We start from the raw sequence: 15,724 nt of genomic DNA on the forward strand, positions 1-15,724 counted from the left end.
CCGGCCCCGCCCCCCGCAGGCCCCATGGCCGCCTTCCCGGGGGAGGACGAGGACGAGGAGGAGGAGGAGAAGAAAGAGAAAGAGAAAGAGGAGGAGAAGGGGGGACAGAGCGGCAGAGAGAGGTGGGACAGGGCGGTGGGGTGGCCGGAGAGGGGCAGGAGCAGGACAGAGAGAGGGAAAAGGCGTCAGGAGAGCGGAGTGACAGAGAGATGGGACAGGGAGCAGGAGAGAGGGACGGAGGGGAAGGGTGAGAGGAGAAAGGCAGGGAAGAGATAAAGAAAGGGAGAGGCAGGGACAGAGAGCAAGGGAAGGACGGGAAACAGCCCAGAGAGACTGAGAAACAGAGGGATGCGGATCAGGACAAGGAGAGGGAGAAGGACAGAACAGCGGTGGCCTCCAGGATTGAGACGGCAGAGGAGCAGAAGGGGATGGGGAGCAGGACGGAGGCCCAGAGAGAAGAGAGAAGGCCCAGCCAGCTGAGCAGGCGATACAGGCAGGAACAAGGGGCCAGGCTGCACGAGAGAGAGGAATGAGGAAATACAGACAGGGAGCGAGACAGAGAAAGAAAGAGAAAGAAGAAAATAGTGGAGAGAGGGAGGAGATAAAAAATGGGGGCAGGGAGCTAGACAGAGCGCGATGGGGAGAGACCAAAAATGGCAATTCTGAGCAACTGCCCCCGTTTCTTGAGCACTCCCCAGGAACTGCATTACCGGGAGCCACGAGGAATGTGCTGCCTGCCAAAGCCCTGCCCTGGGCCCAGTCCTGTGCCCTAATATTGGTGATGAGCATTGCCTTGCATAGTGGCCAGGACTGAGGGCAAAAAAGGACAGCTGGGGGTAAAAAAATTACCCAGCTTGTTTTAGGTTGGGGTTTTTTTGCTTGATGTTTTTGCTTTTAAAAAGAATACTGTTTAAGCTCTAAATACAAACTGCAAGGAAAAAAGAACCAGGCGTACCAGTCTGGACACATTTAAAGCCTGAACCCATTCAACAGCTGCACCAACCACCGCTCATTCCTGCTGCACACGCTCCACCGCCTGCCTGCAGGTACAGGCAGCCGCCCTGTTTCTTGAGCGTTCCCAAGGCATGGCAGCACCAGGTGGCTCAAAAACCCATGCTGCCTGCAAAAACCTAAGCACAGGTGAATTCTGGTCAATTTTTCCTCTTTTTAGGCTGGGTTAAAGACTCGCCCATCGAGAGATGGCTCAGGACCATGCCGGAGTCAGTGGCACTGCTTTCTGGATCCCATGGCGGTGATGGGCAAAGGAACAGGTTGTCAAATCCTGGGCCTGGGTACACGTGTGGGTTTTCAGGGTCACCCCTGCCTGATTTTTCCCAGCAAAGCTGCAGGCAGTGCCAGTCCTGTGCTGCAGCCTCAGGGCTGAGGCTCAAGGAGCTGGGCATTTCCACAGGCGCTGCATCCTGCCGGGCCCCACCACCAGCTGCTGGCTGCCCTGGGCTTCCCCCTGTTCTCTCCAGCTCTGCTTTCTGCCAGCGCTGGTGGCAGCCCAGAACAGCCTGCTTGCTCCCCACAGCCCCACTGCCGTCCACATCTGCAGCTCATAGATGGTGTCCGCATGCCACAGCTGATTTGGGGGGTGGCAGGTTTCTCTTGTGGCAGCCTGGGAATGGGGGCAAAGCAAACCCCATCTCTCCCTTTCGATCTTTGTCCCCAGGGAGACCCAGTGGAGAAGTACCATGCACTGGAGAGCGTCCTTCAGGGAGGTGACAGCCGACTTCAGAGCAACGCTGAGAGCCACCTGACAGCAAAGGTGCCCGGTGGCCACAGAGGAGCCCAGGTGAGCTGGTTCTCTTGGAGGCCAGCAAAGCAGCCTTCCTCCGCCTCTGGTTTTGTGAGATACGGAGCAGTGCAGAGATGTTTCTCAGGCATCCAGGTCTGAGGAGAGTTTCCCAGTGCCCCTGTGAGAGATCATGGTCCCAGGCAGCATCTCCCCCTAGAGCCGAGGCCGTATCTAGCCCCCCGGAGCTGGGTATGGCTGCCCTGAGGGGTCTCGCAGGGAGGACGGGGTCATCTGCCTGCTGGCTCTGACCCAGAAATGATGAGCTGAAGCCCCGTGGCCATGGTTGGCCGGTTCAGCATCTCCGAGTGCCTTTCTCCCATGGAGCGTTTAAGCCAGGCACTTTTTCAGAGTGTGATGGATGATGTGAAGATGGATGCTGGTGATGTCCTGGTGGCTCTGTCCCACTCCCACTTCAAAGTTGTGATGTCTGAGATCTGGGGCTGCAAGAGACTGTGTTAACTGGAAACTTTTGTCTCGACATTGCTGCTGCAAAGCAACCATTTGCCAGCCTCAACATCCTGTTGCTGTGGGGGAGAACGCGCTCAGTGAGACAAAATGTCCCTGAAGAAACCACCATATCCGCCTGAAGCTAGCAGTGCCTACCAAGCTGTGCTTGCCCACGAGCAAGGTGAAGAAACCACCGAGAACACCTGGGCATGCACCCATGGAGCAGGGGCAGCACGTATGATAATGAGCTCCGTGGAAAGGGGTGGACTTTTCGGAGAAATCATGGGGACCAGGACTATAAAAGAACTGCGTACTCCCCTCTCAAAGAACTGAAAACTGTAAAACCTGAAAAAGCACCTGAAAAGCAACTGAAGAGAACCTGCAGCGCTTGGGACTGGGACTTTGGCTGGAACCTGGGAGTTGGACCCTCCATCACCCACATCGAGACCGAGTCAACGGGACGCTGCTGGCTTCGTGGTGGTGGTAACTAGTCTTGCTATCTCTCTCTCCCGCTTTCTTGCTTAGGTCTGCCTCTGTTTCCTTTCTTCTTCCCTCTGTCCTATCGTTATTATCAGTTGTTATAGGAAATAAAACTTGTAAGGTTGTACAGCATCTGACCTCGTTTGTGTCTTAATCTCGCTCTTGGGATCATTTAAGAACCCTCCCTGATATCGGATCGGGACAGGGGCCACCTGCAGGCTCTGGCGGAGATGTCCGGGGAGTTTGTGTTCCATTTTTTGATATCTTAGGGCTACAATGTGCTCGGGTTATGGTATGCTAGCGTTACAGCGTGCTAGGGGTATGGGATGGCAGGATTACAGGATGCCAGAGTTTAGGCGAGTTAGGATTAAAGCATGTTACTGTTATGGACTGGCTGTGGGTTTGTTGGCCCTGGGTTCTTGGAGTTATGTTATTTTTGCCTTGTCTTGTGTTCTGGGTGGTCTTTTTTTTTTTTTTTTTGCGATTCCTTTTTTATCTTGTTTGTCTTTTCAGGGTTTGGATAGGGGCCTTTGGTTTGTGTATGTTTCTTCTGGCTGTTTTTTTTTTACTGTTCTGGTGGTTTGTGTGCGTTTTCTGTCTCAAAACCACCATTTGTGGTCTGATATGTCTGACCAGGTCAGACAGTGTTACTTCTGGTGCAGTCTGACTCATTTCCAATGAGTCAGAAGTTTGGTAGGTAGGTAGGTACGGAAGACTTGGAGTCAATTGCGAACAACTACCAGATGGCTAACGGGCACCTATCCCACTCATCCCTACACAATTCTGTATTGCTACGGACTTTACCAGCCATAGTCATGGATTCTGGGCCTGTACTGTAGTGCAGTCAAAGCAGGTATTAAAAAAAAAAAAAAAAAAGTGCTTTTCCAAAATATTTACAAGATTGGAAACAACACATGGCTGTGGGCAGGTGGGAATACAGAGAAATGGGCAGCGTGCATCTGGATTTAGGGTTTGTTCCGGGATTAGGGCAATGCTACCAGGCCTAAGGGTTATTTCGGGTTTGGGGGGGTGCCGCTGGGTTGAAAGCTGTTGAAAGCAGCATCTGCTCCAGTGGAAGCAAACCCTGTCCCTCCAGCAGTGCCAGCAGTGCATCTCGTAAGGTGGTGCGCACCGGTGTGGTCATGCTGCACTCTCTGGATGGTTGTTTCAGCAGCTTGGGTCCCCGGCTGGCCACCCTTGAGAAGAGCTGGGGTGCCACCCTCAGGTGTTTTTAACTCACCCGGTTTGAGGTGAAATCATGCCTCTCACGTTTAGACTACTTTAGGATAGTACAGACTGTGCTGTCTGCTCTGCCTTGGTAGTCAACGATGTGTTTTTGTTTATAGTTGAATTGCCTTATTCCTTCTTTTGAATCTCTGATGCAGATCACTCAGGGCCATTGATCGAGGCTGATTTTTGAATTGTGCCTGCTGTTTTGCTTGGCAGTGCTGCAGGAGGGAAGCCAGGCAGCGCTGCTCCACTACTGCTTGCAGGGGTAGGCATGGAGGAAAGAGGCTTTAGGAAATCCCTTCCCAAGTCCAGCTGAAGCTCAAGAGGTTTTCTGCCAGTGGAGTTGCTGCGGCACTTGCATCACTTCGCAAGGTCTCTAACTTTCCTTGGGATCACCTTAGTTTCTGCTCTGTAGGAGGTTGCTGGCAAGCATTGAATTCGCACAGCCTGTGCTCCTGTTGAATCGTCTTGTTGCTTTTTGTCACAAAGCAGTTTGTCAGAAAATGTCTAGTGAATGAGGCTTGTAGTGATAGTTCGCTAACTGGATGTTCAGAAACAGGAAAGGGATGTAAGTTAACGTTTTTAAGCTGGATGGAAACAGCAGCTTGAATTTATTAAATGTCTTGGCACACGTCAGAGTAGCTCTGATATAGCATCCTTTGCCTTCTAGCGATACTGGGTAAGATCATGAATCTTTAGTCCTGTGCTAGGTTTTCACCTGCAAACAATTCTGTGTACTTCTTCCTGCATCTGCTTTTGACCCTGTAAAACCAACATCTGGTGTCTGGGTCTTTTGCTTTGTAGTCAATGATACTATTTTGTAGTTTAGTTCATCTGCATTTCTCTCTTTCTCTCTGTCCTGGGAAAATTAACTCTATCGCAGCTGAACCCAGGACACTCTCTCACTCCCTCTGTTTTGGATAGCTGAATAATCTAGTAACCTGTTAAGTAGAAGATTAACCAGGCGCCTATTCCTGTACTAAAGAATGCAATGTAGGAGAGAAAGGCAGAAGCGTCTCAATAGGACACATGTAAAAATGCAATGTCCTTGACAGTTTCGGCCGTGTTTGGCAGTGGTGGTTGCTGTAGCCCTGTGCTAGCTTAGTGCTTCTAGGTCAAACTCAGTGCAAATGTTGCCTGTGAGTTTCTTGCTTGCTTCTGCCTGTGCCTTTGGTTGGCGTGGTGTCAATGCTGTTGGCTGGTGTGTGGCTTCATGCCTTATGTGGTAGGCTGATTTGTCTGCTTTGGGAAGATTTGGAGCTGTTGAACAGGTGGGACTGAGAGCAGGGAAGGCATCTGGCTTTGGGCTCTTTTGTGATTTCGTTAGCGCAAGGACACGGACTACTTTTTGGCTTATCCCTGTTGTTCAGTCCAGGTACATCAGCCTCCAAGAAAAGGAGAAGTCTAAAGGCAGCATCCTCCCCAGCAAGTTTTGTTCTAGGCATCAGTCTGCCCGACGTCCACTGTGGAACTGGGGCCTGTGAAGAATGATGACGAGAGGTGCTGGGACTGCTTTCTCGAGGAAGAGCTCCAGGCTGACCCTTGGGCCAGAGAAGTCCAAGCTCACAGGGACAGGCCTGTAGACGGGCTATGTAGAAGACGGACCACTGTGGATCTGGATCGGGTTGAGAGCCCATTGCCTTTACTTGAGATCCACTGTCTTCCCGTTGCTGATACGAGGCGTGGTGGGGTTGAAACTGAGTAAATCCCTGAACTGAAATCTGGGGGGGCCATTCCTGTAGTACCAAGGACTCCACCAGAAGCTCATGTCACAGTGCCCTTTCTTCAGCACACAGCTCGGCCTCCTGAGACTAGAGAACGTCCTGTTGCCTGTCTTTGTCCCATCCGATTCAGGGACTTCCCCTTCCAGGTCAGACGGCTTCTCAAGTTCTCAGATTAGTCCTTTCCTGGGAACTTTTGGTACTTGCTAGGCAGTCTGTTTTCTCTTGAACTGACTGATCCAGCAGAATTGTGCTTATGAAACCACAAATCTGGGATTTGAGGGCTTGTTACACTCAGAAATAAAGCAGGCTGCATCAGTGTGACACTAGGGATTGTTCTGCACAATGAAAACTAAAGTGAGGCCATACACCCTTAAAGGCAGCTGTGGTTTAGACTCAATGAGCTACATCTGCAACCCTTCCTACCTCAGCATGTTCTCTAGTGTGGTTAAGAGATGTAGGTACGTAAAATGTTCCAGGTATGAACAGCAGACATCAAGAATTGCAGCAGTGATAAGATCTACTTTTTTTTTTATTTTTTAACTGGAATTGGATTCCCACCTCCAGCTTTTGAAGTCACTTTATCTGGCAGTTGTACAGCAGGATTCCTGATGGTGCAGTTCCACCTGTGGGAGGCAATTTATAGCCTCCCATTTGCTATTGAAGAGCAGCTCAAATTGGAAATAGCCCCTGTTGCAGAGATGGGCCCCATAATGCTGGACTCTAGGGTTGTTAGCGAAGACAGTAAGACGAATGACTTCTTGAAGCTGTGTTTTCCACCGTCTTATCTGTACCCTTGAACATCATTTCCCCATAGTTACCAATTTCTTGCTCGTACGTGAAATTAATGCTTGAGTTTACCTCCTGACTCGCTAAGCTTATTTTGCTTGTTTTTTACCAAAAGATTGTGAAAATCAATTCACAATCATTCAGCAGGCTGCTGAATTATTATCTGCATCACGTACCCAATGCTGGTGGGTACCAACCTGCAGCTGCTTAGAGGAATTGGACTTCTTCTCACTGACTAGATGGCAAGTGATGCTGTATCAGTCCCCAGATATGCAACACTGTGGGAAAGGAAAGATCTTTTAGTCCTCCTCTTGTTCTTCCTTTTCCTCCCCCTCCTCCCCCACTAAATCTAGTTTAAAGCTCTCCATACAAGTCTGGCCAGCCCGTAGCCTCAGTAACATTTACATATCGGAAATAATATGGATTTCTTTTTTTCCCCTCCCCTCAGCCCAGAGGATCCCACAGAATTGTCCTCAGACTCCGAGGCAGAGAGAAATTCACAGAAGAGCAGCGGCCAAACAGCAAGCACAGAAGCAGCTGTAGCCAAAAGCACCTGAGCCTGAGGATGGCAGGGAGCGCGCTGATGTGCAGAGAGCTAGGATGCTGAAGGGGTCTTAATTTCATCTAAATCCAAAACCTCAACACATAGTGGGGAGGGGCAGTGCCCCAGGGCCGTGGCCGCGGTGGGAAGGCCGGACTGTGAGGTCACAGAGCCCCGCTGTGCCACGCCGTGATGTGCAGTGCTGTGCCACGGGCACCGCTCCAGCAGTGCCAGCAGCAGCAGCAGCAGCAGCAGCGGCATGGCGCAGGCGTGGGGTGCCATGACCCCTGCCTGCCTCCTTATCCTCTTTGTGGTGTCCCTGCAAGCCTGGGCTGTCGGGGCTGCTCCATGGCAAGCGCGGGGATTAGGTAGGTGGGCAGGGGAGGGCCAGCACCCAGCCCTGGCAGCGTCGCGCAGCACCCACCACACCTCGGGGTGACAGCGGGGCTGGGGTCGTGGTGTGGAAGGGCTGTGAGAGCAGCGGGGCTGGGCTGGGCCGGGTGAGCCGTGGCCAGCTCCACGGGCAGTGGGAGGCAGATGCCCTGCGAGGAGGTGCACGGGGCTGCAGCCGCTGCGGAGGCATTTTCCAGGTGAATGGTGGGGCTGAGAGCAGCACCGCGGGGTGAGGAACCATCCCGAGAGCCAGCCCTGTGCTGCCCTGCCCCAGGGCAGCCTTCCCCCAGCCTGCATGTTGGGGCCAGAGCAGCACCACAGGGGCCAGGCAATAGCCTGCAGGGGCACTTCTTCCCCGGGCTGGTCACAGCTATGTCCAGGGCCATGGCTCTGCTGCTCCCTGGCTGGATCCTGGCTTTCAGCCTCAGGGACGTCCGTCCTTGGGAGATGTCTGCTCAGGAAAACAGGAGCATTCCTGCTCTAGCCCTGCAGTGCTCTCCTCGGGTGAACCCAGGTCCCCCAGGCAGGCCCTCTGCAGCTTTGGAAATCTCCACCCATGTCTGGGTCCCACGTCATTACCTGACCCCCCTCCAGTGACTGCAGGTCACTGAGAAAGAAGTAGATCACAGCCTCTAATGGAAACGTGCTTGATTACAGCTGTGCCTGTAGCCGATGGCCACCCGACTGCTCAGCCGGATCTTGTCCGGGAGCCTCAGGGCAACCCCACAGGTATGTCACTTCAGTGATATCCAGCTTCCCAGCCGGGTTCCAGAGCTGACGCGCAGGGATATCGCACGGGTGCATCATGGCTTTTTACTTCCTTTGAGAGCTGCCAGCTCAAAGCCCAAATGTGAGCAAGATGTCTCTTGCAGGTGTGAGAATATAGGCCTGCATCGTGTGTGCCATGTTGTTCTGTGATCCCCTTATATGTTCTGCTATTCAGTATGACAGTGTATATCACAATGTATGATGGGAACTTCTCGTGGGTGTTTGGTTGCAGATGTGGGTACAGGGAGGGCTTTTCCAGCTTCTCGGCTGGGTCCTGCGCTGGAGCTCACCTGGCATCCCAGGGGTGAGTAGTCAGTCCTGACTGACTTCACAGACTAAGCGCTCGTTTTCAGTATGTTATTCTTGAGAAATTTAACTTTATAATTTCTGTTAAGGTCCTCAAAGAGCAAAGTATAAAGCTAAAGCTGAAATAGGAAAATCTTCCCAGTGGTCACCAGAAGTCCTAAAGGAAATCCTGGAGGAATTGGACAAAGCAGCACGTGGTGGGTATAACCGGAAGACTTGGGAAGCTGAAGTTTCAGATGCATGTATGGACAAGCCGTAGCCTACGCAGCAGGAAGGGATCGATCAGAGCCTCACTGCGCTGACACTCAAATTTCACGCCTTGCAGGTGCTGGTGAGCTGTAGAGATGGTGCAGAGTCTCTGCTGCCAGTTGTGGTTCAGCTGAGCCCCAGGGACAGCTGCTGCCCCAGTTATAGTGTTACTGGCCAGAGCTCTTCTGGGCAGACGTTGGTATCCAGCTGGCAGGAACTGGCGGTGCTCACACCTTGAGTGTGTGAGGGACTTGGCTGAGGAGCTGATTCCTGATAAGCCATGAGAGGGCCAGCACCCTGCCAGTCGCTGGCGGGGAGAGTGCCCTTGGCCGGTGGACAGGATGCGCCGGGAGCTTGGGGTCACTGAGACTGGCAGACTTTGCCTGGGCTGCAGGCATCCCCTGGCCAGGATGGGAGCACCCCGGCTTCACAGCCTGGTCTAACCCCATTGTTCTCCTTGATGGCTGAGGACTCTCGGTGACACCTCGGGGTCAGGGACAGGTGAAAGCTGGACACCCAGCTGAAGGCCAGACACCTAACTTGAAGGCAGCTAAAATGAAGGGCTGTGAATTCGGTGTCGGGTGGTTTGCCTGTCTGTTTCTAGTAGTGTTCTAGATAACCTGGTTGTGGTTTTCCTCTTGTTTTGGGGGACTGTGGGCTCTTCGCTGCCACTTGTGAAAGTGCCCAGAATATGGTTGCAAGAGCTTGCGGTTCAGTCCACCGTGTGTGTCTGTTACCCTTACCATGTGGTGGAGTTGGTATGATGGGAAGTGCTTCTCAGAAGGACTCTTTCCCCAGCTGAACTGGTTACAGCATCTTCCTGTCTTCTCTGAAGGAAGTAATTTACCATCATCTTGCAGTTTGCCAGAAATGCACCAAGTGGAATGTGAACAAGATCACATGCAATCCCCTGCAATCTCAGCAGGTCAGGATTTGCTGTCTCCTGGTAAACTGGAAAGTGTCTAGCGCTTGAATTTTTCTCCATGAATGACACATTGTTTGGACTAGTGACTAGGTGCACCCCCAAATGCCCAGGCTTTGTTTCTAAGCCTTATTAATGTATTTTGAGAAGTATTGCCTCCTGAAGATACCACGTTCCTGATGAGGAACGGTTACTTCTAATTAAACTGAGCCACTTTCTTTCTAAAGAGCTGGACCGTGAGACTGTGGAGACGGAGGCGTTTCAGGAAGGAGATAGTCACGCAGTGCCAGTCTCTGACGAAAAAGCAGGGGCAATTCAATCAACAGGCGTGCCAGGTAATTGCTGTCCTTCAGTCATCCAGTGTCATGAATCAAAATCACTGTGTGTCTGCAGCCTCTTGCCCTGGTGCCCGCTACTGCACATCTTGTCAGCAGCCAAACTATTAGTACAGAGCGAGTGTTCTAAAAGAAGCCAGGAACGGCTGTCTGAGGGTGACTGTCATCTCTGGGGTGTGGAGGTTACTGCCATCGGTGTGCCAGAGAGACACTCACTCGTAACCCTCTGTGGATGCAGTGAGATGCTCACCTCCCAGTGCAACCTGTTCACAGGAATTTCAGAACTTTGCCGTTTTGGGAATGAGGCCATCTGAACCACCCTCAGCAGACGATGGGAAATATGACTCTTAATCGAATGTGCCTCCTGCAATACCTGCATCCCAGAGCTTGCCCTGAGTCCCCCTAAGCGCAACAGAGGGGGATCCCTCCTGTGAAGTGAGGTCCAAAGGGATTCACTGATGGATCGGGCATGGGCTTAGAGGGAACCTGTGCCACCCTCCTGCATCTTCTGTGCCTGAGCCATGCTGAGGCTTTACTTTTCTCTGATTCTTGGCAGTGGCAGTGCTGTCCAGCCCTGGAGAAGGCCACCACGCCAGGAGATATGAATTTTCTCCAAAGAACGCAGGTGATTAGCAGTCTTGCAGGGGGCCATAAGGGGAAGACAAGTCCTGAAACCTGGGGGCATGCAAGCAGTGCCCATGCTGGAGAAAAGGCAAAGAGGGAGAGAGCAAGGTTCAGGTGTCTCCTGAGAGGGCCTGACTCCATCCCCTCAGGGTGTGGGTGCTGGGCTGGGGAGAGAGCTGGGGGTGGCACTCCCTGACGCAGGGATGGTTTTTGTCTGTCTCAGAGAGGCTATTGGTCAAACAACTGTGCTCCCCCACATGCTCTCCATCTGGCCTCATGAGTTCTGTTCAGTGGGACAACTTGTCCCAAAGGGTCAGAGAGAGCCTCCAGGCAGCAGCACTAGCAAGCCTTGGAGAGTGAAAGTGGGTGAGCGCAAAAGAAATTGTGTGCAAATGTGAAGGGTGGCCGAGAAGGGGGAGCAAACCCGTGACACTGGGAAAACTGAATTACGGCCATGCCAGAGTGTAAGCAAAGCTCTGAGGAGAAAGAGAGGCTCCAGCCGTTGATTTGCAACAGCTTTGGGAGTTTCCTTTGCTTCTACTGAAACCAAGGAAACATCGCAGCCCCAGCATGTTCGCTGGTGCAGAGATGGTAACAAAGTGAGAAAGAACATTTCCTGGCAATGTCAGACCTCCTGTGAGATTACCAGTAGTGTGCAGGACACACTAATGCACAGAATTGTTCCTCCAGGTGTGGATGGCAAGAGAAACACAAATGCTATGGCTCCTCAAGATTTCCGGTACTACTGCATAGAAGGCGCCGTGGCGGTCGTGGGCTCTGTGCTGTTTGGGATGATATTGTGTTGTGTGATCTGTCTGTGGAGGAAGAGACAACGGTGAGTTGTTGGGAGGTTTTTCTGCCAAACTTCTGTATTAGATGGCTGCTATTAGCCATTTAGAGGTAGGGTATTCTGGAGTGCCGAGTCAGTTACTGGCCAAACCCTACTGAGATTTCTGCTGTAAGATGTTTTAACTGGCCTCTCAATTCATGGGCACTCTTTTGTGAAACCCCTTCCTCCTGTGGCAAGTGTTAGTTAAAAGTGACCCTGCCTCGACAAGAGCAGACCCAGCGACAGACGTAGGATGAGCAAGGTCAGGAAGAAAAACGAGGGATGACATTGCCATAGAAAGTGAGAAGCGCAATAGTGACATCTTCCTGCCAGTGAACCTACCAGCAGAAATCACCCTGTTAGGTGATGCCGTAAATCCCAGAGGTTCACCTCGGCCAGGGTGTCCCAGCAACTCAGACCGTGGTGAGGAACCTTCCCAGCTCTCGGCCTTGCTTTGGAGAAAGAGAGTCAGTCTGTCCCATCTGCACCTGAGCACTGCCAGCGTGCATGTTCTCAGCACAGGCAGGGGTTTTTTTCTGTGCAGGGGTACATTCTCTCTTTGGATACATATTCTGAAAGGAGGATGGAGGGCATCTCACTGAACTGAGAGCCGAGGCTGTGCCCTTGTGTGGTGAGGGACGGGCAGGGGAGCCGAGTGCTGGTCTCTGCCAGGCACGCTGAGAAAGGTGAACAGGAGGCTCTCCTGGCCCTGCAGTGCTGTGCCCAGCTTTGGTCCCCTCGTCTGTCGCGGGCAGGTCTCCTTCCAGGCAAGTGCAGAGCAGGCAGGTCAGGATGGTCAGGGCCGAGAGGAGACGAGCCGTGGGCAGGCGAGCAGAGCCCCAGACGAGGGGTGTGGGGTGCCCGGTTTTTCTGCACGGAGCTCTCCATGCCTACAGCTCCCACGTGCAGCCAGGTGCCCGCATCCCACGGGTGTGCTGCCCCGTACCCTCACACCTGCCCGGCCCCACAGCCGCGGTGGGGCCTCAGCAGCCTCCTCTCTCTGCAGGCGCCTCTCCGCAGCTTCGTGAGCCCGGCCCGACACCAGCAGCTGTTCCTCAGGCCTGGACAGCCTGAGCAGCCACCCCAGCACCCCGGAGAGCTGGACCCGACAGCAAGAGCCATCACCTGTGCGTGGAAAACCAGCCCGCCTGCCGCAGAGCACCAGGGAACGGGCCTCCACCAGCCCGGACAGCCGCCCGGCCCACCCGCCTCCACCCCAGCGCCCATGGCTGTCCAACTCAGCCAGCTGGGTGTTGTGGGACCAGCCCTGTGACCTCGAGCCCCCAGAGGAGTCGAAGCGCCAAGACCATCGCGCCGGCCCTCCTGCAAGGGCCTGAGCCAGCCCCGCCAGGGTATGGGTTTGGGCTACGGTGACAGACTCCTGACGGACAGCTTCGGGGATTGACCATTCATGTCCGAATAATGGCACAGCAATAAATACAGATCAGTAGCACAATTGTCCAGGTCGTAATGGCAGCAGTCTCAGGGATTCACCAATCCTGGGCCGAACTTCGTATCAGGGCACGCAGAGACCTGGATGCCCACAGTGTCAGGCAGGGAGCTGGGCATGAGACCCACCAACAGGCTGGGGGAGCCCAGCTTCCCTGGTGGGACTGTCCTGCTAAATTCTGAGCCACAGAGGCACCATAGGGGCTCGTTAACAGGTCATCATCCCCACCTCTGCTCCCTGGGCCAGCTTTGTCCTGGAGTGCACAGGACGGGGGTACCGTGTAGGGCAAGACCAGCGCCAGCCCTTCCATTGTGTGCATGCCAAATACACCACATAAGGCAAAGCTAGAAATAAAACGCAGAGCAGCACAAAGCTGCTATCGAGCCATAACAGAGACACCGTCTGTTCTGCTTTTGGCTGGGATGGAGTTAATTTTCTTCCTAGCAGCACATATGGTGCCGAGTTTTGGATGTGTGACCAAACCAGTGTTGGTAGCACACCCATGTTTTAGCTATTGCTGAAGGCTGCTTGCACGGCCCCAAGGCCTACTCTGTTCCCATACTGCCCTGGCAGCGAGTAAGCTGGGGATGCGCTGGTGGACGAAAAGCTGGACGTGAGCCGGCAATGTGCGCTTGCAGCCCGGAAAGCCAACTGTATCCTGGGCTGCATCAAAAGCAGCATGGCCAGCAGGTCAAGGGAAGGGATTCTGCCCCTCTCCTCCGCTCTCCTGAGACCCCACCTGAAGCACTGCATCCAGCTCTGGGGTCCCCAGCACAAGACAGACAGGGACCTGTTGGAGCGGGTCCAGAGGAGGCCACAAAAACGATCCCAGGGCTGGAAGACCTCTCCTGTGCAGAAAGGCTGAGAGAGTTGGGGGTGTTCCGCCTGGAGAAGAGAAGGCTCTAGGAAGACCTTAACTGCAGCCTTTCAGTATGTGAAGGGGACTTCTGAGAAATGCGCAGAGAGACTTTTTACCAGGGCCTGTAGTGACAGGAGAATGGGTGAGGGTTTTAAACTGGAAGAGGGTAAGTTTAGATTGGACATTAGGAAGAAATGTTTACGCTGAGGGTGGTGAGACGCTGGAACAGGTTGTCCAGAGAAGCTGTGGATGCCCCATCATTAGAAATATTCCAAGTCAGGTTGGAGGGGGCTTTGAGCAACCTGGTCTAGTAGAAGATGTCCCTGCTGATGGCGGGGGGTGGGGTAGACTAGATGATCTTTGAAGGTCCCTTCCAACCCAAGCCATTCTATGTTTCTATCATTTTTGCTCCCTACAGTGGGAGGACAAAACACCCTGGGATATGCCTGGGAGGAGTCCCAGGGAGCTACTGGGCATTGACCTGCCTCCAACATAAACAAAACTGCTCAGGTGGCTTCCTTGGAGGAGTCTGGGGCTGCTAAGATTTTTTTCCCCTCTTGCAGCAAACACAAGGCAATAGTTGTATGTTCCTCTGTGGACGTGGACTGTCGGGACACGCTGTGTGGGACAGCCAACAGCTCTGGCCTCACGGCAGCATTGCAGCTGCGAAAGCTGGTTGTGTCACGACTGCTGTGAGCGGGAGTATGGACCCAGCCCTGTAGTGCCTGGTGACGGGTGCTGAATTGGGCTGTCCCTTTGGCAGGGGCAGGCTGGAAAGCTCGTGGAAAAGAACCATATTTTGAGGAGCAGAAACCAAGGGCCAAACTCCCTGAAAACCCTGCCAAGAGCTACAGAGCACAACCAGGGCAGGAGGGCAGGGACCGGTCACCTTGGAAAGCACACACAGACGTGGGAGTGGGGTTGGACCATAGGTGCAAGGGCAGCACAGGGTGATCCACTGCTGATTCATCCAGCATGCTGACATTTTACTGCTTCCTCATTCTCTGGACAAGTTCCCTTGATTTAAATGCCCTTCCTACCCTTGCTGGAGAGGGGAGAGTTAAATGGACCACACAGCTTCCTCGGTGAGGCCTTGTAATTTCCCTGGGACCCTAGTGCAGGGGAAGAGCATCTCCAGAGCATCCCTTTTCCAGCCCATGAGATGCTCTGTGTGACAAGGGAAGGTGCCCGTCGGTCCAACGGACGAGGCCCTGCAGGGCTCCCATCAGGGTCCTTTGACCTACCCATCCTCCAGCCACCACTCCAGGGGCTGGGGGTCTCCTGCAGGTCCCCAGCCAATGTCTCACGTACCCAGGGACATTGAAAACAGACAAAGACTCATTTACAGAAGTTGTTGCTATTAATAGCATGTCCCTTCTCCCCAGGGAAGGTGTTGTGCACCTGCAGATTGCGTGCAAACATTCACCACGGATTTGTCTTCATGATGGCGTTAATGCTCCTTTAAAACAGCGGTGGTGTGTTGTGGACCAGGTTTTCAAAAACATGCCACATTCGCCTATGTACAATCGATGGGCATTTTCTTCAAGAGCACCTGCTCGGCTTTTGGCAGCCTGAGCTCACTGGGCTCCTCAGTTTGCCAACCAGGAACAAGTTCACCCACTATTGAAGAAGCCATGTTTTCAAGGGGTGCCTTATTTAAAAGGTGCACCTTCGTGTAAAGCCTTCAGAACAAGTCTGTTGTGCTTTGGGTGTCAGAGCATGGCAGTTAGCAACTCTGTAATTGCTGTAGCTATCAAAGCATGCAATTGAAACAACGGCTGCTTTTTATTACAGTAACAGAAGCTTACACCTTTTGTAGCAGGCACGAATCGGAAAGGCACAATGCCCTAGCCTGCAGTTTTCTGCTTCTCAGAGAGTTATTAACAGCAGCGTTTTCTCCCCCTTGTCACACACAATTCAGTAGCTCTGTTTTCTTGAACCGCTGACGCTGACTATGGAAGCACTTCAATGTGCTAGCAA

At 53.1% G+C, this 15,724-nt stretch overlaps 1 protein-coding gene and 1 long non-coding RNA gene across 4 annotated transcripts in view; both read left to right on the forward strand.

Annotated features, from left to right (window-relative positions):
- Positions 1-12,581, forward strand: part of LOC128150716 (uncharacterized) — a 55,748-nt gene extending 43,167 nt beyond the window's left edge. The window contains exons 4-9 of one of the 2 annotated variants that reach the window (XM_052807154.1): positions 8,403-8,474; positions 8,566-8,673; positions 9,875-9,982; positions 10,539-10,607; positions 11,297-11,441; positions 12,442-12,579. In XM_052807154.1, the coding sequence (XP_052663114.1) occupies positions 8,403-8,474; positions 8,566-8,673; positions 9,875-9,982; positions 10,539-10,607; positions 11,297-11,441; positions 12,442-12,463 (524 nt within the window). In that variant the 3' untranslated portion in view covers positions 12,464-12,579. Of the gene's footprint in view, positions 1-8,402; positions 8,475-8,565; positions 8,674-9,874; positions 9,983-10,538; positions 10,608-11,296; positions 11,442-12,441 lie in introns of both variants that reach the window. The other variant, XM_052807156.1, reaches the window with a different exon arrangement.
- Positions 56-5,528, forward strand: LOC128150719 (uncharacterized). Of its 2 annotated transcripts, XR_008238149.1 has the most exons (4): positions 56-122; positions 936-1,046; positions 1,676-1,798; positions 5,329-5,526. It is a non-coding gene; the product is annotated as an uncharacterized LOC128150719 (long non-coding RNA). The 2 variants fall into 2 exon arrangements; XR_008238148.1 differs by lacking the exon at positions 56-122 and having other exon boundaries at positions 890-1,046; positions 5,329-5,528.
- Positions 12,582-15,724: the final 3,143 nt, after the last annotated feature.

Source organism: Harpia harpyja, chromosome 14 (genome assembly GCF_026419915.1).
Source record: "Harpia harpyja isolate bHarHar1 chromosome 14, bHarHar1 primary haplotype, whole genome shotgun sequence".
Classification (NCBI taxonomy): Eukaryota; Metazoa; Chordata; class Aves; order Accipitriformes; family Accipitridae; genus Harpia; species Harpia harpyja.